Genomic DNA, 24,674 nt, shown 5'->3' with positions numbered 1-24,674 from the left:
AGTTCAGACGGGACCCACCTGAAGGAGCTGGACCTGAGTGACAATGACCTGCAGGACTCAGGAGTGGAGCTGCTCTCCTCTGGACTACAGAACTCACAGTGCACACTGAAAATACTGAGGTACACACACACACACACACACACACACACACACACAGGGTGAGCAATAGATACACAAAATAACATATTTTCTCCTCTAGGTTGTCATTCTGTGGTGTGACTGAAAATGGCTGTGAGTTTCTGGCTTCTGCCCTGAGTGCAAACCCCTCCTACCTGAGAGAGCTGGACCTGAGCTACAATCACCCAGGAGAGACTGGAGTCAAGCTGCTCACTGAGAGAAAGGATGACCAAGACTGCAAACTGGACACATTAATGTAGGTGGTCTGCAAAGTGTGACTGTGTGGATATATGACTACTGGAGTAATGTCTGGATTATTCACCCAGTATTTTTACTGCTGTGGATATATATGACTATATGACTGAATTGGCTGTCCTGTTCCCACTTCATGTCCTACAGTGTTGATCATGATGCAGAGTGTTGGCTCAAGTCGGGACTGAAGAAATGTAAGCACTCAGACACACACACAAACATTGAGCATTCGTGAACGTTATTATTACCACCAGTATTATTAAATGTATTTAGTAGAAATGTATTTATTAATAACAATTATTATTAATTTAACTACATTTATTTAGTATTTTAGTAAAACAGTGGCAAATGTGTAACCAATGCAAAAATAATTAAGACTTGTTTGTCGCCACTCTTCCCTGTTGTGTAGATGCCTGTGGGCTCACTCTGGACCCCAACACAGCCCACCGTGAGATTTCCCTCTCCGAGGATCATCAGAAGCTGACTGTCTCTGAACAGAGCTATCCTGACCACCCGGACAGGTTTAGGAAATATGAACAGGTGCTGTGTCGAGAGGGCCTGACTGGACGCTGCTACTGGGAGGCAGAATGGGACACGGCAATGATGTATGTAGGAGCGGCGTACAGGAAACAAGGAATAAAAGAGAGAGACTGTCGTCTGGGATTCAACGACACATCCTGGGGCCTGCTGTGTCAGTATTCATCAAACTCTTTATATCGCCACAGCTACACTGCCAGCCATGACCGTAAGGCCTCGCCCAAAGTTTCACTTACATTTAACTGCAACAGAGTAGGAGTGTTTCTGGACTGGTCGGCCGGCACTCTGTCCTTCTACAGCGTCTCCTCTGACACACTCACCCACCTGCACACATTCCACCACAGATTCACGGAACCCCTCTGTCCAGGGTTTGGCTTAGATGTGCCTGGGATATCACACATATTAGAAGCCATAAACGATTCCATTTCCCTCTGTCGGGTTTGACAGTGTTTCATGTACTGCTGCCATCTATGGGGAAAATGAAGAACAGCAGGTTCTGGATTCTGCTCTCCCAAACATTTGTGAAGACAACAAACTAAACCTAATGCAGAACAGGCACTCATACAGTGCCGATATAAATCATTCACCACCCTTGGATATTTTCCTTTTTATTGCTCTAATAAATTGATTTTTGGTTAATTTAATATGGCCTTTTTGTACAATAATTTGCAAAAAACAAAGTAATATTTGAATGATAAATATATAATATAGAATAAGGGTTTGCATAAATGCTCACAATATTAGCCTTACCATATTGTGTCACATTAATGTTAACCTAATGTGTGTGTGTGTATGTGTTAAATGTGCTAATGAAAAAGTCACTGTCAAAGTGAACTTTATTGTCAATCAACAATGCAACAGTAATTGTGGTAATGCCGGGGTACTGCAAGTAATCTGAGGTATAAGAGGATGGATGGTTGAGCTGTTTTGGTGATCTTCTCTGCTGCCCTCACCACTCTCTGCACGGCCCTCTGGTCAGCAACAGATCAATTGTCATACCAGACTGAGAGGCTGCTGGTTAGGATGCTCTCAATGGCACCCACCCAACATGACCTGGTGTATGGTCTGTGTCTCACACACACACGTGGGTGTGTGTGTGAGTGTATGTGTGTGTGTGTTCAGGAGAAGATAGGCGTCATGACCAGAGTGGAGATGTTAACAAGAAGACGGGAAGATGACCAGAGGGGTGGTGTATGGCCTGTGTGTGTGTGTGTGCAGGTATTCAAGAGAAGATGGGCATCATGAACAGAGGGGTAGTACTGTATATGGCCTGTGGGACCATGAGGCGGAGACTGAGGACGAGCTGTCTTTCAAGAAGGACGACTTCATGACCATCCTGTGCATGGAGGACCAGGGAGAGACTCGGTGGTGGTGGGCCTGCTGTGACAAGGACAAGGAGGGCTACATACCATTAAACCTACTAGGGGTCAGTCTCTGGGCAGCTGTGGCCTACTGGTTAGTGCTTCGGACTTGTAACCGGAGGGTTGCCGGTTCGAAGCCCGACCAGTAGGCACGGCTGAAGTGCCCTTGAGCAAGGCACCTAACCCCTCACTGCTCCCCGAGCGCCGCTGTAATTGCAGGCAGCTCACTGCACCGTGATTAGTGTGTGCTTCACCTCACTGTGTGTTCACTGTGTGCTGAGTGTGTTTCACTAATTCACGGATTGGGATAAATGCAGAGACCAAATTTCCCTCACAGGATCAAAAGAGTATATATACTTATACATATACTTATAGTCTCTCTGTATGTGTGAGTTTATACAAAGAATGGAGAGATGACCTTGGTACAATCAAGTTATGTGAAGTAAATACCTACACAAAAGGTATATGTGTACACCATTTTATTTAGACTTTTGAAATAGGTAATCAAGAAAAATAAGAAAATGCAATATATCTATTTCAGATGTGAATGATATATTGTATCAGTATACAGTGTACAATCCACACATTGAATTTATAAAAACCACAACAGGCAAAATATGAAAGAAATATGAAAAAAGCAATATCAACACTTATATCATCAAAGCAGTGTTGTATAGAATGCACAAATCTATACTTTGTAACGTGACTGAAACCCGGACATATATTAATTTCAGTTACGCCAGCTTATTTTTTGTATGTGGGAAGGAGACTCGGTTTCACTCTGAACTTTTAAATGAAAAATGAATGTATTTAAATGTTCAAGTTCACAACAGTATTTAAGACTGTGGCATATTACAACGTCAGGCCTAGCTGTAGGTAAGCCGCCGTCAAGGCGCATATGAACAAAGGAATCGCCCCCAAACAATAAAAAAACTCCATTCAAACCAAACTGAAAATGTTCAATACGCAGCTGTTCGTTAACCCACTTTCGTACAATAGCATACATATAAATAGTAGTCAGCTTCAACAACCCTCTATTGAGCTCAGGAACATTAAATAAATGCAGGCTACCAGTTTTCCGACAACGTCGGTCTTAACATAGGCCGACAACACAAAGTTAATCGTTCTCCTAGAGCATACGATCTCTAATCAAAAGAAAGAAAATGAAAGAAAGAAAATGTATGAAACGAAATCAAAAGTTAGAGTAGAGTTAGGGTCAAAATATCAACTGAAGGAGTCAGGGGTGAAAGAAGGGGTGAGACGTCTTGTTGTGTGGGCGCCGCCATGGAAAAGTAGGCTATAGTTTATTGTAACGAGGACTTTAAATGGGGTTGGGGCAGCGGTAGGTATTGAGGGCAGGTGAAAGGGTTTTTGGAGGCTACAAACAGGCTTAGGTAAACCGGTCACAACAGAAAAAGTTTGTAACAAACCCGGCATCCAGCGCTGTTCGTCGTAGAAAGCTCCTTCTCCCTGTGTCTTGCAGAATTCTCGGAAACGGATATCGGGGTCCAAAAGTGCTCCCAGGGCATAGAATAATCCACCAGAGTATCCCAATAGAATCCACACGATCCTTTCCGTTCTCAGTAACTTCTCTCTTGCCGCAACTCATCCGCCATCGGCCCACACTCTACCCGCCACAGACTTCGTTCAAATAATGACAGGCCTACGCTCAAATTCACGTCATTGCGTCACGTCCCAACACAAATAGAACCCCTCAACTGCCAGTCTACGCCAAAACCCACCAGTTACTATTTAATTATTATATTATTATCATTTTAAGTAAGCAGGCAGGGGAGGAGGGGGAGTGGAATGGGATGAGGAAAATGAGAGGGGGCAGAGACAGAGGAGAAGGATAGGGGAGAGGAAGTAGAGAGAGAATGAAGGAAGGTTGGGGTCAGAGAGAGGTCATTCCTAATCTATTCTGAATCTAATGCTGTATCTATAACTGTAGTTTTTAAGCTTAAATGTTAAAATGCTCAAATGTTAATAGTTTAAATGTTATTCCATTTCCAAAAGTCGCTTTTGATAAAGCTTCCGCCAAATGAATAAAGGGGTCATTCCATGACAAATCCAACAAAATCCAGGAAAATGGATGCTACACCATCTCAAATTTCCCAACCTAATATCTAAGTAATGCAATAGCATGTAATAGCTTAAGGACCTAGATATGGAAAAAAGTGCAAAAATTGTTGATATTGAAATATTTTTTTGTATCCAAATGGCACCGATCATTGCTTTGTCTGCCAGTTCAATACTATTAATGTTGAGCTAATATTTGAGGTCTCAGCCAAATATGCATTGTCACTGAGGCAAAACAATGATTTTGTTATTTATCTACGGTACAACATTAACATATACACGTAATCATACACATAATGCCTATACACCGGGCTACTTTCAAATAGATTTTCAAGTGCCTACTACCCCACATTCCATTTTAATCACAAAAAGTGAAAAACATAACCTCCCCTAGTTTAATCCTTAAAATCTCCAAGCCCCATTACATGTGGAGAGCTCAAATTTTGGTTAATACAATATAATATAGTATATAGTACAACACTTAATAAAATATAGTATGTAAAGAAAATAATTATTGATACCAAATGCATACAAAAACAAGTTTATACTACCGTTAATGTCATTCTTTTTCCCCAAATCTATGGCCTTGTAGAAAATGAATGAGAATGCCGTACAAACCTTTAATGCTTCAGTCATACTGAGAACATGTTTGTCCTCCATCCTCAAAGTTTGGGCTGCCTATGAATAACACTTTTCATAATATTAATGAGCAAACATTGCTTACCAGACTATTTTATTTTTGGGCTGTAAAACTGAAGTATTTTCAAAGGTGGAAATAAAATTCTTGGGGTTTGAATAAAATCTGTGCAGTAACCACCTTTTCCGATTTGATACGGAATGACGCAAATGTAAAATCTGGCACAGGGACACTGATGACCAAACCCAAAACCCTGGACAAAGTGGCTCAGTGAATGTGGAGTGGAATGTGTGCAGTTGGGTGAGTGTATCAGAGGAGACGCTGTAGAAGGACAGAGTGCCAGCTGGCCAGTCCAGGTACACTCCTACTCTTCTGGAGCGGGAGGAGGGGGAAGGTATGACAATGTGTTTATTATTGTGCCAGGCAGAGTAACTGTCAGGAGAGCAACGTAGACTCCAGGACTTTGCGTTAAGTCCCATTATGATGTCATCATCCTCCCCTTTCCTCTTGATGCTTTTATAGGCCACAGCTATACGAGCTGCATCCCCACTCCATTCAGCCTCCCAGTAGCAGCGTCCAGACAGACCCTCTCTACACAGCACCTGATACTTCCAGTCAAATCTCTCTGGGTGGTCAGGATACAGTTGCTTCTCACTCGCACATGTCACCTTTCTGTTCCCGTCAGAGAGAGAGAGATTTCTCCCTGCTGTGTTTGGATCCAGTGTGAGCTCACAGGCATCTGCAGACAAGAAGGAGGAGAGAACATCCTCATCAGAATATGGGGAGTGACACACACACAAACACACACACACACACAGGGCAGAGATCATGCTAACCAGACACACAAACAAACAAACAAGCAAACAAAAACACACACACACACACACACACACACACACACACACACACACACATATTACTGCACAAAAACACGGACACACACTGTGATGGCCGGCTCTGCAGCCGCACATGTACACTGTCTTAACAGCGGTAAAGGAATTTGTGGCGAATGGATGCCAGAATAAGAGTCCTCTGGAAGGCACCACCATTGCAGATGTCATGGGGGGTGGGGAAGGAGATGATTTTGTTATTTTGCTACTGTGACTTATTGATTGATATTGGTTATGATTATTCTTATGTAAGAAATAATATGTATTTACCTTGCTGTTATGTTAAGGTGGCCTTTGTCTTTGTGTTTGTCTTCTTGTAAATGTTGTTAGTCCTAGTCTTACCTTGTGTGTTTTGAATGGTTTGAACAGCCAGTATATATGGTTCCCTATACACTATAAGCCATAATCATCAATATTAAAAGAAAAATTGGCTTGAAATATTCCACTTTATAACTAATGATTCTAGAATAAATGAAAAATTCTCTTTTTGAAAAGAAAAATTAACTTTTACATGATATTTTGTAGATCCATCTGTATGCTGTAATATACTCACCAACACACACACACACAGAGGTCAGCAGGGGCGTGCAGAGACCTTTTAAGGGGCAGGGGCTCAAATTTAAAAAAAGGGCACACGGAACAAAATTTTCTTGTCTACACAGAGATCATAGGCTATAAGGCTACATCTTTTTGATTAAATTCAAAGCTAATTTTAATAGCCTAGAAATCTAGACGCACCCTAGCGGCAGCAAATATGTTATTGCCTAGTCTGGCTTGTCAGGCTATAATTTTAATGTTTACAGTCAACTACCACCATTAGCAAGCTGGTGTCTTGCAGATTCACGTGCTGTGCGTGTGGCCACTGAGTGAAATGACGCGTAATGTAGCCTACTGTAAACAGAGAACGATGTGTGGAGTTGGGTTAGTTAAACAACTACAGTAGCCTATGTCGTCGGCTTATGACGATTTAGAAAAGGTTTGCCTACTCTGTTTTATTAACTAGGTCTACTAACCTAAGCTACTATAACATAGTAACCTAAACTGAATATGTTATGAACGTTCAGCCTTAGATTTTCGAAGCTGCCAGGTTATTGAAATGGATGGACCATGACATGGTTAAAACGGGTTTGATAGCCTACTTCATTAAACATGAAACAACTTTAAACATTTTATTCTCTATCTCTAAGCTGAATACTATTGCATGTTCAGATAGGCTAACTGCCAAGTGACCTTACCGTGCTCCCAGACATCTCCTGCAGCACTGTTCCTGCGTGCACCTTCTGAGAGTTCACTGAATGTATGACGTCACAGATTGGTGGCCGCAAGGCATTTCAATTAACACAGAAAATTGTTATTTTTGTAAATTTCTAATTTCACAAACTATTAATGAGACATTTTAGCGAATATTCACGTTGGAACTAGCGGAAGTATTACAAATTTTAAAAAGTAAAAAACGGGTCTTGTCAAAAGGGCACTTGGACATCAAAGGGGCAAAAGGGCAGGTGCTAGAGCCCCTGTAGCCCCCCTTCTCTGCACGTGCCTGGAGGTCAGCAAACCTTGTTATAACACACCCATACACACACTCAAGCATCCCATGCTAAACATGTGAATGTGAATGATCACAAATGCTAAATAAATAAAAATAACTCACATTTCAGCAAACATGGTCGTGTTCTGCTTACAGAAGCATCGTCAGTTCTGTAACAAAAACAGAATGTCACACATGTGAATTATTTGACTAATGATATCCCTGAATTAAAAATTGTTGTGCTACTTTCTTTGGTTACTGATAGTGATAATGGCCCTAATGGATATTTAATGGTTAAATTTGGTCTACTTCATATGTGTCCTGATATACATAATTAATAGCCCCCAATCAGAACATAGAATTTATTGTCTCTCGGGGATAAACAGTTCCCTGTCTGTCTACTCACAAATTTGATAAAGAGTGGCAGATGTGTGTGGCAAACGTGCCTTCTCTGAACAGTCAGATTTACAACTATTTGGAGTAAAGATAGCATTTTAACAGTAATGCCCATCTCCACTCAGTGTTTACAAATGTTTCAGAAAACTGGTTTCTACACATTTGGCTATGATTGTGAATTTGAAGAGGCAACATATATACTTTAGTTTATAGCAGCTATTAAAATACACTGTTGAAAAAAACCTTCACTAGGTACTAAGGAAATTAATATGATGTCCACAATGGAGACAATGTCTAAATGTGAAACACTGGGCTTTCTTTCTTACTTAAGTATCTCCAGTTTACAGACAGGATCCTCCAGTCTAGCAGATAACAGCTCCAGTCCTGATTCTCCAGGATGATTGTAGCTCAGATCCATCTCTTTTAGAAAGAAGGGGTTTGATCTCAGAGCTGAAGCCAGAAAACCACAACCCTTTTCTAAGATGAGACAATCGGAGAGCCTGAGAAAGAGAGAGAGATTGTCTTTTTCATTTTTCCTTTCTGCATAGAACTGGTGACATTTTGTCAATTTGAAATGATTTGTTTATTATACAATAGATAGGTTTAGTTAAACTGTTTATTCATTTTCTGAATATCTAAATAAATGATAGAAAATGCAATTGGATGTCTTTAAAATTTGGTGTTAGTAGCAATCTTGTATAAAAGTGATATGGCACAAGTGAGCGTGGCGTTGATAGCAGATATGGCCATCGCTATGATTATCTGCAGCACGAGGCCGAACAACAGCCATGGCCAAATTTCCTATCAACGGCTACCAACTTGAGCCACATTGCTTAATTGTAAACTGTTCAGTTCACAGATATTTCAAGACTCACAAATAGGCTCAAAAAGTAGAATGACACCTAAACAATGATAAAATGATACTCTACTGTAATGTTGTCATGTTTTTTCTAACTAAAGAGGACAACTAAGACTACAAATATATGTCTGCACCCACCTTAATGTGTGTATTTTGCAGTTAGAACTAGATAGTCCCTTAGAGAGAAGCTGAACACCAGAATCCCCCAGTCCATTGTCACTCAAGTCCAGCTGTAGCAGGGAGTTTGGTAATTGTAGAATTGAAGCCACAATCTCACATGATTTTTCTGCGAGTTTACAGTCAGCAAGCCTGCATAAGAACGCAACAAAATATAACATATTGCAGTCCTTCCGTCAACAACATAAGATTTGCGCTTGTTGATAGTCTTAACCCTCTAACCGCCCAAGTCGCGATATTGCGACAAGCATCATTACTGAATAAAACAGACGATAGACTCGAGTACAGTATAAAATCTAATTTGTACTCTTTATCACTAGTTGGCAGACATTCGATTGAAGCTCATGTTTGTTTGTGAAAGTTTTCAGGAAGTACATGAGAAACACACATGCATTTCCTTTATAACGCGGAAGTGATGCGGGCCATAGTTTTGCACAAATTGAAGCAGAAATAAACCAAAATTCACATGTGATGTAGTCTTGGGTCTGTTATTCGCCTACTCTGATTCTGAAGGAGAATATCTGCCTTTTGGAGAATACGATCGATCATCTATTGACAGTGATAGTCACGGTGCGTCTGTGAATGGAGGTGCGTCTTTGTGCCTTTGCGACAGTGTCCACTAAGCATACAATGCTTATTTCGACCCTCTGTCCAACAAAGCTGGAGGTGCCAGTGATAATAGTGATGATAGTGTCTGCAATGGACGTGGTACAGACAGCAGGGGTTGTAAAAATAGTGCTCTGAAGAACTACAAAGTCACCCGCGATAGGAACTTATTTATCCAGGCTGCTTTATTGTATAGTAGCATAGGGTTTATGGTTATATTAATAGTTTACTATTGTTGGTATACATGTGATTGTTTTCCTGTTAATTTGTTATGTGGGTGAAATGACAAAAAAGAAAGTAAAACTGCTCAAATATGTTCAACATCTAGAATTTACTGAAATGTGCATAATTCAAAGTGGTTGCCATCCAGTGATGTCATAATATGCAAATTAGATGAGCAGATGTATCCCCTTTTTAAACTTTTGTTCATATTTAATGATTTTTACATTTACAGTAGGACTTTATACCATGGCATTTTGAAATGTTGATGTAAAAATCCTATTTAAACCCTGGTGGCTAAAGGGTTAAAGCTGCAGTTAGCAGTTGGATCATATTAACTGAAACCGACACTATTCTCCGACCAGAGTTTCCGCTAGAAAAAAATGGTGCCGGTCAAAGTGACCGGCAGAGGTTTTGTTTTCCGGACATTTTGATGATATGCCGGTCAAAAATATTATCGCTTCTTAATTAGTCAAATTAAGGGAAAACTGGAGACAGGCTATAATCAAGCTGTATAGAATGCAACATGTTCATTAGCCCAACATAAACCTACCGAACAAGATCTAACCAGTATCTTTTAATGGACAGCAAGAGTCCGCTTCTTTTGTTGTTTTAAAAAGGCTACGTTGTTTGTTGCTGCTTCGTTATCTCCAGTGGTGACTGTTTACAGTAACTTACACAGATGCGCACAATGAGCGCTCACACCAATATCCCCTATGCTATGCCTCTATTTGATAACAATAAATTAGGAAATGTTTCCTATTCTGGGAAATGTTTAGTTTATTTTTCTTTCGGCCGCGGTTCAATGATACCGTTTAATTGTGCCAGAAATTATTCGCGGACCAGTAGCCTAATCTCCTTGTCGAGGAGGCCCTAACCAGATCATAGACAGAGAACGCATAGGCCTACTGTATGCTTTGGGTAAAGAACACTTTGCATGTTCAGTGACAGTGTAGGCCTACACGGAGAATGACAGTGTATTGGAGCGGCGCATCCCCCGCAACTCCACTTCCAATGTCACTGATTCCGACAGATACGCCCGACACTTCTGCTTTTCATCTGGTGGAGGTGGAGTTGACCGGACATCTGAGGCTTCAGACGTTACCAATTTATCATCATCCATCGCGTCTGGCCTCTGAAAAAACTTTTAAGGCTAGTCTGCCTGGGGCTGGCCATGTTTGAACCGCCTCACTGTCTGTTTAACATGGACGTTGCGTGCGCTTCCTATTTGAAATGCAGCATAGGCTATGCGTGTTGTTTAATAGCTTACTTTTCAAACGGTAGAGCCTGTTCATTTAAAAACATAGCCAGAGGACGCATAATATAGGCTTACGTATTATGGCTTATTCTCAAATTCAGATTGCGTTAGGGGACGGGATTATTAGCCAATTTCAATCGGACAATTTGACCGGAGAGATTTAATTTTGTCGGACATTTCATTTTTTTTCCAGCCAATGTCCGGTAATTACCGGACAACGGAAACCCTGTCTCCGACATAACAACATAAAGCCGGTTTTAGAAAAAAAATGCACTTCTACCTCCACCTATAACCTGTTATTTATTTTGCAAAAATCCACAGCTCCCGGTTCTTCTGGTCCAATCAGAGTAGGACTGTGTGAGTTCTGACTGTCAATCACAGTCTAGTGCGGTCTGGTGCACTGACGAGCACAAACTCAATGAGAGGGTGCTTGGTGGTAGTGGGGGAGGGGCATGAGAGTTGTAAACATTCAAAATGTTGGCTAAGTCCCCTCAATCTGTCAGACTTGCCAACTGCAGCTTTAAATTTAAAATGGCATCACCTGGAAAACAAGTGGAAAAGTTACTCCAGGTAGTGTCTGTATAAACTGTCTTCTAAATAAACTTTCAGCACACATACAATGTTTCCAATGCCTCATTGTAAATGTTAAGAACCTAATAACACTGTCAACGGAGTATGGAGCTCTTGTTAGCCTTGTAGATAAAAAAGTGTTTTTTTGTTTTTTTTGTTTGAGAGATGCCCTGTTGCTAGAGCTAATAGTGCTATGGAAGAATCGGTAAAAAACACAATATTTGCCTAAATAAATAAATAAAAAATATACCAGGAAATACATGCCAACCTTAATGTCTGCAGTATGCAGTTGGAACTGGACAGTCCCTCAGAGAGAAGCTGAGTTCCAGAATCACCCAGGTCATTGCCACTCAAGTCCAGTAGTAGCAGGGAGTTTGGTGACTGTAGAACTGAAGTCACAATCTTGCACAATTTATCTGTGAGCTTACAGTCAGCAAGCCTGCATAATAACACAACAAAGGATAACATACGAATACATGTAAGATACTGTTAACAAAGGGCCCTGATACATAATCAAGAGACCTTTCATCAACTGTGCAAAGATCATTCACATGTACATTATGGTCATACCCACCCACAAACACACACACACACACACACCTGAAAGATTTTACTAAGATGTAGTGCAAGGTATAATGTCGCTAAATTGTAGAGGTGCAATGAACAATGTTGGCCTAGCATATGGTATATGCCAATATTTGCCTTGTTGACTCGTGCCGGCTTATCTGTAAATACTACAGTATGACAATGCAATGGCAGTGGCTGAGGTTTATTTGTAATGTCACATCAATCGAACACTAGCTAAATGTTGTGTTAAAGGAACCATATGTAAGAAATGTATTAATCAAAAAATGGCCCTGATATGTCAGTAGACATTAAGAAATCATGTTCATTTCAAATATGTATATCACCGACAACAGTAATCCGGCCAGGATATTGTCATTTAAAAAGTAAAGGTGCAGCCCTCAACTGATGTTGATGTTGCGTTATGGCCTGATGCGCCACCCTCTACCTATCTACTAATCACAAAGTCAGTAGTGTTTCCGCATCCAGGTTGGCAGCCTCGAGTCAGGGGGGAGGGGGAGGGGATACACCGCTCTACAGTAATTTGAAAGTGAATGCAGTACCAGTTTTGGCCACAATCTTACATATGGTTCCTTTAAGGAAAGACTGGCACATTCAGAGTTAATGCTATGAAGGGCTGAACAACTTGCATATAGTTCAGTTATTCTTTTTATGATTAACATTTGTATTTCTCTGTCACAATAGCACATTATTAACAACAAAAGTTAAGTAAACAACCAAAAACAAAAAAAATCATGGCCTTACATCACTCGTAATGTCTGCAGTTTGCAGTGGGGACTAGACAGTCCCTTAGAGAGAAGCTGAACTCCAGAATCTCCAAGGTAATTGTGACTCAGGTCCAGCTCTATCATGGAGTTTGGTGACTGTAGAACAGTAGCCACAATTCCACAGTACTTCTCTAAGAGTTTGCATTCAGCAAGTCTGCATAACAACATGAGAAAAATAAAATATTACAGAAGTGGATCAATGGAAAGGATATTGTCTAAACAGTGCCCCATTAAATCATAATCAAGTGTCATTATTACCCTGTAATGACAGTACAAAAATCATTCACATGCAGATTATTCATACGTGCGCACACACACACACATCACACAAACAAGTAAAATTATCAGGAAATGTATATATTTACACCCAGTCCCTTAGAGAGAAGCTGAACTCCAGAATCTCCCAGGTCATTATGACTCAGGTCCAGCTCTATCAGGGAGTTTGGTGACTGTAGAACAGTAGCCACAATTCCACAGGACTTCTCTGAGAGTTTACAGCCAGCAAATCTGCAACAGTGTTTGACAGAATAGTGACGAAAGTCAACATACTGTATTATGCAAGGTTTCTATAAATCAAATTGACTACATAGTAAAATCCTCAAAGAACAATAAATGTGTTTTAAATGTGTTTTATTATCAGAAAGTATATATGCATATAACAAACAACAGGTATAGCAGTGACAAGGCTAATAAACAGATGAGGGGTGGGGACATAGACACAATTAACTGAAACACATGAGTATATATATAAACAAAACAGCATGTGGTAAACAAATGTCCACAGCAACCTTGGCACCCATAGCCATAAAAAACATGTTTGATGCCTTCACTAATATAGTTAGAGTGAAGGTACCAACTCAATATTTTGTGCATGTGCTAATTGAAACAAGTTCTTTTCAGTGCTTGTTTGTATGGCAGATGTTGTCATACATGGGATGAATACACGTAAAATATAGATGCAAAATTATTTTTCAAAAGTTTAAATAATATATTTTGATTTGTTGTGAATATACGGTATTTATTTGTGTTAATAATGCACTACAATATGAGTGTTGTATATAAAAATGTAAAATATCTAATCAGGTTCAGTGTGATAAGATATAGTGTTCAAAAGTTGCTAATATTTTTATTCAATACCATATTGAGCATAGCCTGGGTTTTCCCATGTTGTCTTACGCACGCAATTTTATTCACGCTGCTAGGTAGCCTGGATTCTATGGACTTCGTTTTCACCTCAACGAAGAAACCAATCACAGAACGGAGGGAGGGCAGCAAGACGATGACGACACACCGAAGCCGTTATGAGCTATGTAAAGACGCATTTGATAGACATTCGTAGAGCCCAATCAATGGCTCTGGGCATTCGTAAAACACGTTTCAAATACGAGAAAATGAATGTCTAGTTCCCAGACCCCATCTCAATGAGATGAAGTCTGACGTTAGCCAGGCTATATTAAGCAAGCAAAAAAAATGTTTTATAAGCCTCCATATCTCAGAAACTAAAGTAGATACAAGCTTAAACTTTTCCACATTACTGGCTATGTGACTGATACACACAAAATGTGTCCAAATTCACACTAATTATTCTCTTTTAAATTGTTCATGGAGTACTCATCATACACAAATCACACAACATAAGGTTATAATAACATCATGAAGAGTAAACCAGAAATATGAAGCCTGGCAAACCGAAATGACAAAGATGTAGCCTAATGACAAACACCCAAAGAAATAGTGGCAGCAAATGGCTACTTGCACCCTGTGTGCATGCTCACACCAAGAACTTGAAGTCAATGGATTGGTTCTGCTCAATTTTTGCAATCCCCGAACTAGCTATTTTGTCAATATCGGGCCCGATATCCAATTTTAATATCAAATTAGTGCACCCCTAGTGTTAATGAATCAAAAGTTAGTCATATCGTGCACAGATCAACTATGCTTTTGAATAGATATTTCTATCACAGGGTTTCTCAAACTTTTTCTAGCCCAATAACCGCTTAACCAATAAATAAAAAAAAACCTGATGGACCACCTGGAAAACAAACAGCAGACCTACTTTGGCAGTATATTACATATCCCACACACACAGCAATGCTAGCTGGCACCCGTTACATATAGTATAAAGGGAACCTTCATATATGCAGTCTACATTACACCGACCTTACTGTCTGCAGTCTGTAATGGGAACTAGACAGTTCCTTCATGAGAAGCTGAACTCCAGAATCTCTTAGGTCATTGTGACTTAGGTTCAGCTCAATCAGGGAGTTTGGTGACTGTAGAGCAGTAGCCACAATTTCACAAGACTTCTCTGAGAGTTTGCATTCAGCAAGTCTGCATAAGAACATAAGAAAAGATCAAATATTACAGAAATGGGTAAATGGAAGTGATATTGTTTAAACAGTGCCCCAATAAACCACAGATCATTCACATTTCAACTATCCTTACACAAAAACACCTGAAAGATTTGACTAAGTGCGATGTGTAATGTAGATAACATATTTCGATATATCGGCCGATATTTGCGTTAATGACTTGTATTGACCTATCTGCAAATAATATGACATACAGTGGCAGTGGCCGACTAATTGAGGTTCAGTTCTTTTATTAGGGTAAAATGCCATTTATAACTTTTCACTCCTCCAAGCAATCAAAGAGCTTTCCAATATTATGCCTCACACACTCATCCATTCACACACACACACACACACACTCATGTGGAGGCTGCCATGCAAGGAGCCAACCTGCTCATCGAGAGCACTTTTGGGGTTCAATGTCTTGCTCAAGGACACTCTGACAGTGTGAGGAAGAGAAAGACTTGAATCAGCAACCCTACGTCCAGTTACTGGATGACTCCTCTACCTCCTGAGTCACTGTCACACAATTATTATTATATTATTCACCAAAATGAATATTTTTGTTTCCCTTCCAGAAAGTGTATAACTAACTACAAAAACTGAGTAAACACACAATTTAAAAACATATATATATATATATATATATATATATATATATATATACATACATACATACATATATATATATATATATTCAATTCTGTGTTTACACAGAATGGTCTTACACCAACCTTAATGCCTGCAGTTTACAGTGGGAACTATACAGTCCTGTAGAAAGAAGCTGTACTCCAGAATCTCTGAGGTCATTGTGACTCAGGGTCAACACTATCAGGGAGTTTGGTGACTGTAGAACAGTAGCCACAATTCCACAGGACTTCTCTGAGAGTGTGCATTCAGAAAGTCTGCATAACATGACAAAAGATAAAATATTACAGAAATGGATAAATGGAAAAGATACTGTTTAAACAGTGCCTGATAAAGCAACATAATCAAGAAGAGACATTATTCCTGTAATGGCAGTAGGCTACACGGATCATTCCCATACACATCCCTACCGATATACAAACAGACACATATACACAGGGTGCGATTTGTGTAAAAACCAGAGGGGGGATGATTTTGAATAAGTTTGTAACCCCCCCCCCCAAAAAAAATAAAAAATGAACGAACGATTCATAGCCTAGTAATGTCATGGCTAATAATAGCCTATATTAATTTTGCCACCTTTGTAACATTTTAGTTTTAGTTTACCGTGGTGTATGACTTTAAACAGCGAGTGTGTTTGGTATGATGATCAGCTCCTCTAATGCAGGGTAGGACTAAGTTTTGACAAGGATACAAATTCACCTTGTTCTTGCCCCATCTGAAATTACTCCTCTACTTTTGCTGCCTCCATCCTTTCTGTATTTGTTGTGCAAAAAAACGTTGTATATGATGGCACTGAAGTCTTAGTGAATTGGCTAACAGTGTTAGTTGGTAACCAAATAGCACATTGCGCTACACGCTGCGTAGGGTACGTGCATTCTCTCTCCTGCTGATTTGCGTTCAGTAGCCAAGTGTGTAATATTGCAAAAGTTGAAAAAATAAATGTGTTTATTGTAGCCTACAGAAAATAAATAGCCTATCATACTGTCAGTTAATTGGCTACAGTCCAGTGAAGAGTTTGGAGAGTAAAGTTATAGGGCAAATTGAAGTTTTATGAAAATAATTTACGAACCAGAACATAAAGAAGCTTCTATTTCTTGCAGCTGTTAAAACACCCGCTAGATAGTTTAAATACCCACCAACATTCGTTTTTGTAGCAGTACAGATTATTTCTGAAAGTTATTTGTCTACTAGGCCTAGCCTACTGGCTGATTTATCAAACGAGTGCTTTCTTGTTCGTCCTCCGCAAACTACAGGTGTTTCGGTAGATAACCATTGAATAAGCGATGCCAAGCAATTTCTGTAACACTTTTTGTGACATTCAGGAAATATCTCCTCATTTAATGTAAGTTCCTTCGGACAATAGGTATACGTTCTACTCTACGTGCAGTTGTCCTCCATCTCAGTTGCATCAGTTTTCTAATTTTGAAGGTTCTAAAATATGACGATATGCTTCACTGAATCCTTCTCGTATTCTTTCATTTGTCCAGCTAACTTTTCCATTGAAACTAGCCATTTATGATGGATTACACACTCGACATTCTGAAATGTCCTGCATGATCAAGGCCAAATTAAGTTATCACGCAGCCACAAAGTTGCTAGGTTACGGGGACGCTGGTGAGACACGCCGCTCCGTCTGGCATCATGTTTTTGTTTGTTTTTATGTAATGTCCATAATTTATGTAATGTTCTGTTATTTTTTTGTATTTATTTGTCAAGGTAAATGTTTTCACCTTTTATTTACGTTATTTTCAACGATAGTTTTGTGTTATTATTGGTCCTTTTTTCTGGCTGATAACTAACGTTAGTTTCTATTCGACTGGGCTGATGAGCTTGCCTTGACTAGAAGCTAGCCATCCCTCTTCCATCTGACGCTGCACATCCTCTGTCTGGACTCGTCTGGACGGAAAGATTGCTCAGGGCAATGGGCCTACTCTGCGAGAGATCTGCAGCAGCCACGACCACCGGGCTGCGGCTGACCTGCGAGCTGCCATAACGTTAACGTATAGCCTCTGACGCTGGGTGCCTGCAGTCTGGATTGAGTGCTGACGTGGGGAGCTCTGATGGCGACGTCGGGAGCCATGAAGCAACAAACGTCTTGCTAAAGCCACCGAACTGCTGATCAGCAGGAAGATTGCCCATCATGACTTCAGACTGTTGTTCTTCCGGTGCTCTGCTCTCCAGACTTAGCCTGGCCTTGGCCTGTCTACGTACTTCCGGTCGATTTATTTTCCCTACAGTACTCCGTCTGGAATAGGTTGATTCACGCTCGTTTACTTCGGCAGTTGGGCAGCCGACCAACCAGCGAACAGTGGGCGTCCCTGAGAGCGATTACGTACCCAGGCATGGTGTTTCAATTACTACGTCCCCGCCCCTGAAGCAGATCGCTTGGAATACATCAACGTAGGGAGCGAAAAGGACTTATCTTTGAGCAAATGTAAATAATAGTTTAGCCTATTAACAGGAGTGTCATGAACGAAGTCACAGTGGAGTAGGATGTTATATCGTCAGCTAAACTTTAGTCATAGATTTTGTCACTTGAAATAGGCTACGAACGTATCCGAGTCAAACTGTAGTTTAATAGGCTACATGGTCGGGTCAAAATCGCAAAAAAGCGCCACTTTTAAGCTTGTATGCGTTGTCGTTTTCGGGTGAAATGACCTTTTGAATGGGATTCCTATAGGGCTAGCCTACTACTTTTTTGATACAATCGCGTCAAAATCGCTATTTTTCAAACACTAAGAAGGCTCGACATAACTTGAAACTTTGATCGAAGCATCATCAGTGTCTCTACATATGAACTCGAGCATTAAGAACATTGTTCGTGTACACATAGTTTACTAAAAAGAAAGATTTTGGACAACTCACTCCTTGCAAGATGGCAAGATGGCAGCGAGCAGAAAAAACAAGTGAGTTATTCAAAACCTCTCTTTTAGTAAACTCTGTGTACACCAACAATGTTCTCAATGCTCGAGTTCATGTGTAGAGACACTGATGATACTTCAATCAAAGTTTCATGTTGTGTCGAGCCTTCATAGTATTTGAAAAATAGCGATTTTGACGCGATTGTATCAAAAAAGTAGTAGGCTAGCCCTATAGGAATCCCATTCAAAAGGTCATTTCACCCGAAAACGACAACGCATACAAGCTTAAAAGTGGCGCTTTGGTTTGACTTGGGTACATTCACAAAACACTATATGATGCATTTTGGCGAGAGTTACGCAGATGAAACGTGTGATTGTTTGCTGATAAGATACACCCGTGCTTGTCATGGGCGTGCTGCAGAGAAACTTCTCTGTATGACGAAACGCCGGTTGTTAGTGATTGGTTCAAAGGAACTCCAATGATTTTAAACCTCAAACTGTGCCCTCCCACCCATAAATAAACGAACGCCTATGGATCTAGGCCAGACTCTCTGCGAAGTCAGAGAGTCTGGTTTCCAGGCTACTCCAGACTGCCAGTAGTGCTAAATTCTCTGAGTTGGTCAGTGAAAGAACTTTGTTGGTCTTGCATTGGCAGTTTCACGTGGGTCATCATTGCCCTTGGACTTTTTCAGCCGGTTGGAAATTGGACTAATTTTAACATGATTATTATTATTTTATTTATTTATTTTCAATATGCTGTGTTGTCTGTATTGTATGTCTTAGTGTCCGGGAACGCTGGCGACTACTCCGCTCCATCCGACATCTTTTGTGTTTGTTATTTTTTAAATGTTTTTGTCATGTGGTGTCAACGCTGGCGACTACGCCGCTCCGTCTGGCATTTTTGTCTTATTGTCTTTTGTTTTTTGTCAATGTCTTGTATGTGGAGCGCTTTGGGCATGTTAAATGCGCTATACAAAATAAAACTGACTTGACTTGACTTGACTGTGTCAGCACAGCATGAGTGCTGACGGTGACGGTGCATTTCTGATGTCAGATTATTATGTAGGCTAGCCTACTAGACTGTTCTCACGTTGCTGCACTTTACTTATATGAAGTAGCATTAATCAATATGAAGGGCAGAGGGGGATAAATGTTGTCCCCACCGGGGATAAAAATAATTTAGCAGAGGTAGGGATAGGAAAACTAGAGGGGGAGAAATCCTCACCATCTCCCCCTACAAATCGCACCCTGCATATACACACTATCCTGCCCTTGTACTGCGTTATCAGCAGTAGGCAGAACTAGACAGCTAGCTAACACCATTTGTTTGTCAGAAATGTTCTAAGGAATCCAAAAGTTTGGTCGGTTGTCACCGGGGTGCAGAGAGTTCAATTGGGTGACAGCCGCAGGAAAGAAACTTCCTCTCAACCTGCTGGTTCGGGTGTGGAGAGACCTGTAATGCCTCCGGGATGGGAGTGAACAGTCTGTGGTTAGGGTGAGAACAGTCTTTGATGATGCTGCGTGCCTTATGCAAGCATTGCTTGCCCTGGATGGCCTTGATGGAGGGGAGTGAGGAACCGGTTATGCGCTGGGCAGTTTCCACCACCATCTGCAATGCTTTCTGGTCGGAAGCAGAACAGTTGCCATACCATATGCCATACTTAGACACAGATGGTGAGGATGATTGTAACCGGAGGGTTGCCGGTTTGAAACCCAACCCCGCCGCTGTTGTTGCAGGCAGCTCACTGCGCCTGGATTAGTGTGTGCTTCACCTCACTGTGTGTTCACTGTGTGCTGAGTGTGTTTCACTAATTCACAGATTGGGATAAATGCAGAGACCAAATTTCCCTCACTGTATCAAAATAGTATATATACTTATACTTATACTTATACTTAGGTTGTGTCAGTGCACCACGATGTTCGGAGCTGGACCTCCTCCCTATAGGCATTGTTGTTGCTGATGTGACCAATCACTGTAGTGTCGTCTGCAATCTTGACAATGGTGTTAGAGTCGTGTAGGGGTGCAGACATATGTGAAAGCCTCAGCACACAGTCCTGTGATACACTTGTGTTCAGGGTGAGGGTTGGGTCTGTTGGCTAGGAAGTCCAGAATCCAGTTGCAGAGGGAGTTACTGATGCCCAGTTCACTGAGTTTGGTGATTAGTTCAGCATTCAACACCATCATCCCCTCCAAACTGAAGTCAATGAACAGCATTCTTACATAGGTCTTGCTATTGTCAAGGTGGGACAGTAGACAGTGGGGACGAGTAGTGACATCACTGAAGCCCTGTCTATAAGTGTGACCCGAACCTATCCTTACAGTATGTTTTGGTACTAGGTTAAGTGGTGGGTGAATCCAATGATATTAGGCTACAGATAGCTGGCAGGCTACTGATCAGAATGCTGTTTTTCCATTTTTTTTATTTTGTGAAGTAAGCGCTACATCTCTATTGGCAAATAATATAGCATACGATGGCAGTGGCTAAAGTTTATTTGTTATGTCACATCAATTCTGCACTAGCTAAATGTTTCATAATTTATGGCCTGGCACATTGAGTGTTAATGCTATGAAGGGCCGATTAATTGAGGTTCAGGCTTGCCAATTTCCTGCCTCACATTCACACAAACACACTCATATACCAATGGCAGAAACTGTAATGCAAGGCGCAACCTGGGGTTCAGTGTCTTGCTCAAGGACACTTCGACAAGTTCAGGAGGAGTAAGGCATGAACTAGCAACCCTCTGGTTACTAGATGACTCCTTTACCTCCTGAGCCACTGCTGCCCAATTGATTATAAATAAGTAATATTTTTGTTTCCTTGTCCCATAGTGTGTATAACTAACCACAAAATCAAGTAAACAAACAAATGTCAGTAAATGCTTGGCCCTACACCAACCTTAATGCCTGCAGTTTGCAATGGAGACTAGACAATCCCTTAGAGAGAAGCTGAACTCTAGAATCTCTCAGGTCATTGTGACTCAGGTCCAGTTCTATCAGGATGTTTGGCGACTGTAAAACAGTAGCTACACTTACAAAGGACTTTTCTGTAAGTGTGCATTCAGAAAGCCTGTAAAACCACATGAGAAAAGATTATTACAGAAATGGATTAATCAGACATCCCAACCTGCAACAAGTCATTTCAGAGAGGTATCATGAAACCCCACAACCCCCCCCCCCCCAAAAAAAAAACTTTAGCTTACATACAGATTAATATGTTCAATAATGTCTAGTCAGTGCACCAAAAAAGAAAGGCCTAGATAGAAATTGTGAAAATAAAATATGTAGATTTTGGTAGTTTGGTCTTTTCATGTAGCCTTGGCAACTAGCCATCTAGCATAGGCCTGAATAATATGCACATGAATTGACACTTGTTAAACTCACCTCAGCATGTCTTTTGCAATAATTTAACCTGCCATGGGCAATGCTAAAGTCACTGTTACAAACAGTGCAGCGTTTTTTTTACTCTTTAATAGCTTTTTACTCTTTAATAGCCTACACTTTGAAATGGGTCTTACATTTTAATTTTCTTGAGGCACTGACTCTGCCATGACGCAGAGTATTAAGTAAGCATTAAGTATGTTGGACAAAACATTATGATTTCTGATTTATTAAGAATGATCATGATGATTTTATTTTTCTGCCAAAAATGTGGTCATCATTGGGGGGGGGGCTGTGGCGCAGCAGGCTACAGCGCCCGTACCATGAACAGGCCCAAGCACAGGGACCCAGGTCATGACCTGATCTCACCCAATCTCTCTCTCCCACTCCCTTCCTGTCTGTCTTCACTGTTCTGTCCAAATAAGCGCAAAAAGACCCAAAAAATATGCTTAAAAAATGTGGTCATCACCACTCAAGTGTCCCCCATCACCCTAATCTGAACACAACTTGTGCAGTTGTCTAAACACATGTCATTGTTTACACTTTAATTGAGGGGCCACATGATAATTCATGTACCCTTGCTGTAAAGTATTAATGACTTTCCAAATGTTAGAGCAAATGTAAAATTCCAAATGAGTAACTTTATGATAATGTAGTATAAAGGGAACTTATATGATCTTACACCAATTTTAATGTTTGTAGTGAGGACTACGTAGTAACAGATATTATACCACACTTGTCTTTGGCCTTTGCTCTGCCACCCCCCCAACCCCTTCCCCCATTTGCACCCAGAGAAACCAGTTAAGAAACACTGCACTAGTGAATGCAATTTCATGTGTCCTAAAAAATAAATACATACAACTCCAGACTGCAGGTTGAGGTTTCTCTTTCTTTAGAGTACATACCGAAGTGCTTCAACTTTGCGGTGAGGATCCTCCAGTGTAGCAGATAACAGCTTCTGTGCTGATCCTACAGGATAATTGTTGCTCACATCCAGCTCTTTCACACAGGTGGGGTTTAACATCAGAGTGAGAGCCAGACAAACATAACCTTCATCTGAGAAACCACACTTTCTGAGCCTAAGGGAGACAAACACATTGGTATTGGCTTATTTGTGTATAATATGACATATGGCAGTGGCTGATGTTTATCTGTTACATAATATACATTCTGTACTACCTGTGTTATGCAAAGACTGGCACATTCAGAGATAATGAAATTTGACAAATCACAAATATCTGCTTCCTTGCCACTCAGGTGCATTCATTTAGCAATCAAAATGAAGTAAACTAAGAAAAATATCAGAAATTGCATGACCTCACACCAACCTTAATATCTGCAGTTTGCAGTGGGGGCTGGACAGTCCCTTAGAGAGAAGCTGAACTCCAGAATCTCCCAGGTAATTGTGACTCAGGTCCAAGCTCAAGTTTGTTGACTGTAGAACTAAAGTCACAATCTCACAGGACTGATATGTGAGTTTACAGCCAGCAAATCTGCAATGTTTGACAGAATTATAACAAACATCAACATATTATGAAAGGTTAGCATAAATCAATTTAAAGGTGCCCTGCCACACAAAACAGTTTTACTTGTATTGTTTTATATATGTTATATATATGTCCATATGTGTTCGTGCTATGTTGTGAATGTGAAAATGAACAGCTACCTCCTCTGTCAGCTCTAGCCACTGAAAATATATAAGCAGAGAAATAAGGCCAATTGAAAAAAGCTCTTCAGTTTGACGTGGAATTGATTGAGCTCATTACTATTAACCCTCTAACCGCTCATGTCGCAATATTGCGACAAGCGTCATTACTGAATAAAACAGACGATAGATGCGAGTGCAGTGTAAAATCTCATTTGTACTCTTGACCACTAGTTGGCAGACACCCAGAGCTTCGATTCAAGCTCAACCTTTTTTTTCAAAGTTTTCAGGAAGCTCGCGAAAACACGCGAGAAACACACGAAGAAGACGTGCATTTCCTCCATAACGCGGAAGTAGGTGGTGGAGGACGCCTGGGGTCTTAACCGACATGGTCCTTATAGGGCCTCTCCTAGCATAGTGCCACAAGCTAAGTACCCTCTTCATATCAGAGCTAATTAATAATTCATTATCTATTGGGTGGCAACTCCACCCTTATATGCATGTAGCTGATATCTCTCTCTCCCTCCTCGACAGGAATAGCTGGCCTACACTGGTGGTTCGCAGTCTCCAGGTGGTGGTCTTCCTCACTAGCCTCCCTACTTCCACGTGGTTTGTCTGACGTTGCAGTGTCGTCACCTGGTTGTAGTGTGAGTTGTGTGTGTGTGTGTGTGAGTGTGTGCAAGATATTTTCTTTCTCTCTTTTTCTGCCTCCTGCCAGTGATCAGCCATCAGTCCTGTCTACGGTAGTAATAGAGATTAATTAAATAGGGTAACACTTTATTTTAATGTGTCGCTGTTACAGTGTACTTACCTAATTAGGTACAGTGGTACAACCTGTGTAACAAAATGTACTATCAGGTACTATCATTGTACTTGCATAATGTATTTGTGGGTACCTACATATAGTTGTTACATTGTAATACTGAGTGCTTTTACAAAACTTTGCCAA

General features: G+C 40.7%; 2 protein-coding genes across 2 annotated transcripts in view; one reads left to right on the top strand and one right to left on the bottom strand.

The window, feature by feature from the left end:
- LOC143117328 (NACHT, LRR and PYD domains-containing protein 3-like) overlaps nt 1-1,550 on the top strand; it is an 11,132-nt gene extending 9,582 nt beyond the window's left edge. The window contains exons 10-13 of the mRNA XM_076278981.1: nt 1-119; nt 200-373; nt 517-563; nt 779-1,550. The exon at nt 1-119 is cut by the window's left edge and continues 55 nt beyond it. Coding sequence (XP_076135096.1) covers nt 1-119; nt 200-373; nt 517-563; nt 779-1,350 — 912 coding nt within the window. The 3' untranslated portion in view covers nt 1,351-1,550. The remainder of the gene's footprint in view (nt 120-199; nt 374-516; nt 564-778) is intronic.
- Nucleotides 1,551-2,741: 1,191 nt separating this feature from the next.
- LOC143117322 (NACHT, LRR and PYD domains-containing protein 12-like) overlaps nt 2,742-24,674 on the bottom strand; it is a 108,377-nt gene continuing 86,444 nt past the window's right edge. Inside the window, exons 11-20 of the mRNA XM_076278969.1 lie at nt 15,924-16,094; nt 14,999-15,169; nt 13,206-13,345; nt 13,026-13,053; nt 12,816-12,992; nt 11,755-11,925; nt 8,795-8,965; nt 8,124-8,297; nt 7,525-7,571; nt 2,742-5,722 (exon numbers count right to left, since the gene is read on the bottom strand). Coding sequence (XP_076135084.1) covers nt 5,067-5,722; nt 7,525-7,571; nt 8,124-8,297; nt 8,795-8,965; nt 11,755-11,925; nt 12,816-12,992; nt 13,026-13,053; nt 13,206-13,345; nt 14,999-15,169; nt 15,924-16,094 — 1,906 coding nt within the window. The 3' untranslated portion in view covers nt 2,742-5,066. The remainder of the gene's footprint in view (nt 5,723-7,524; nt 7,572-8,123; nt 8,298-8,794; nt 8,966-11,754; nt 11,926-12,815; nt 12,993-13,025; nt 13,054-13,205; nt 13,346-14,998; nt 15,170-15,923; nt 16,095-24,674) is intronic.

The sequence above is a fragment of the Alosa pseudoharengus genome, unplaced genomic scaffold (genome assembly GCF_046254945.1).
Source record: "Alosa pseudoharengus isolate Yale_2024_CS ecotype anadromous, Long Island Sound unplaced genomic scaffold, YU_APseudo_1.1 YU_APseudo_1.1_scf_1, whole genome shotgun sequence".
In the NCBI taxonomy this organism is placed as follows: domain Eukaryota; kingdom Metazoa; phylum Chordata; class Actinopteri; order Clupeiformes; family Clupeidae; genus Alosa; species Alosa pseudoharengus.
This window is presented reverse-complemented; position numbering and strand designations above follow the sequence as displayed.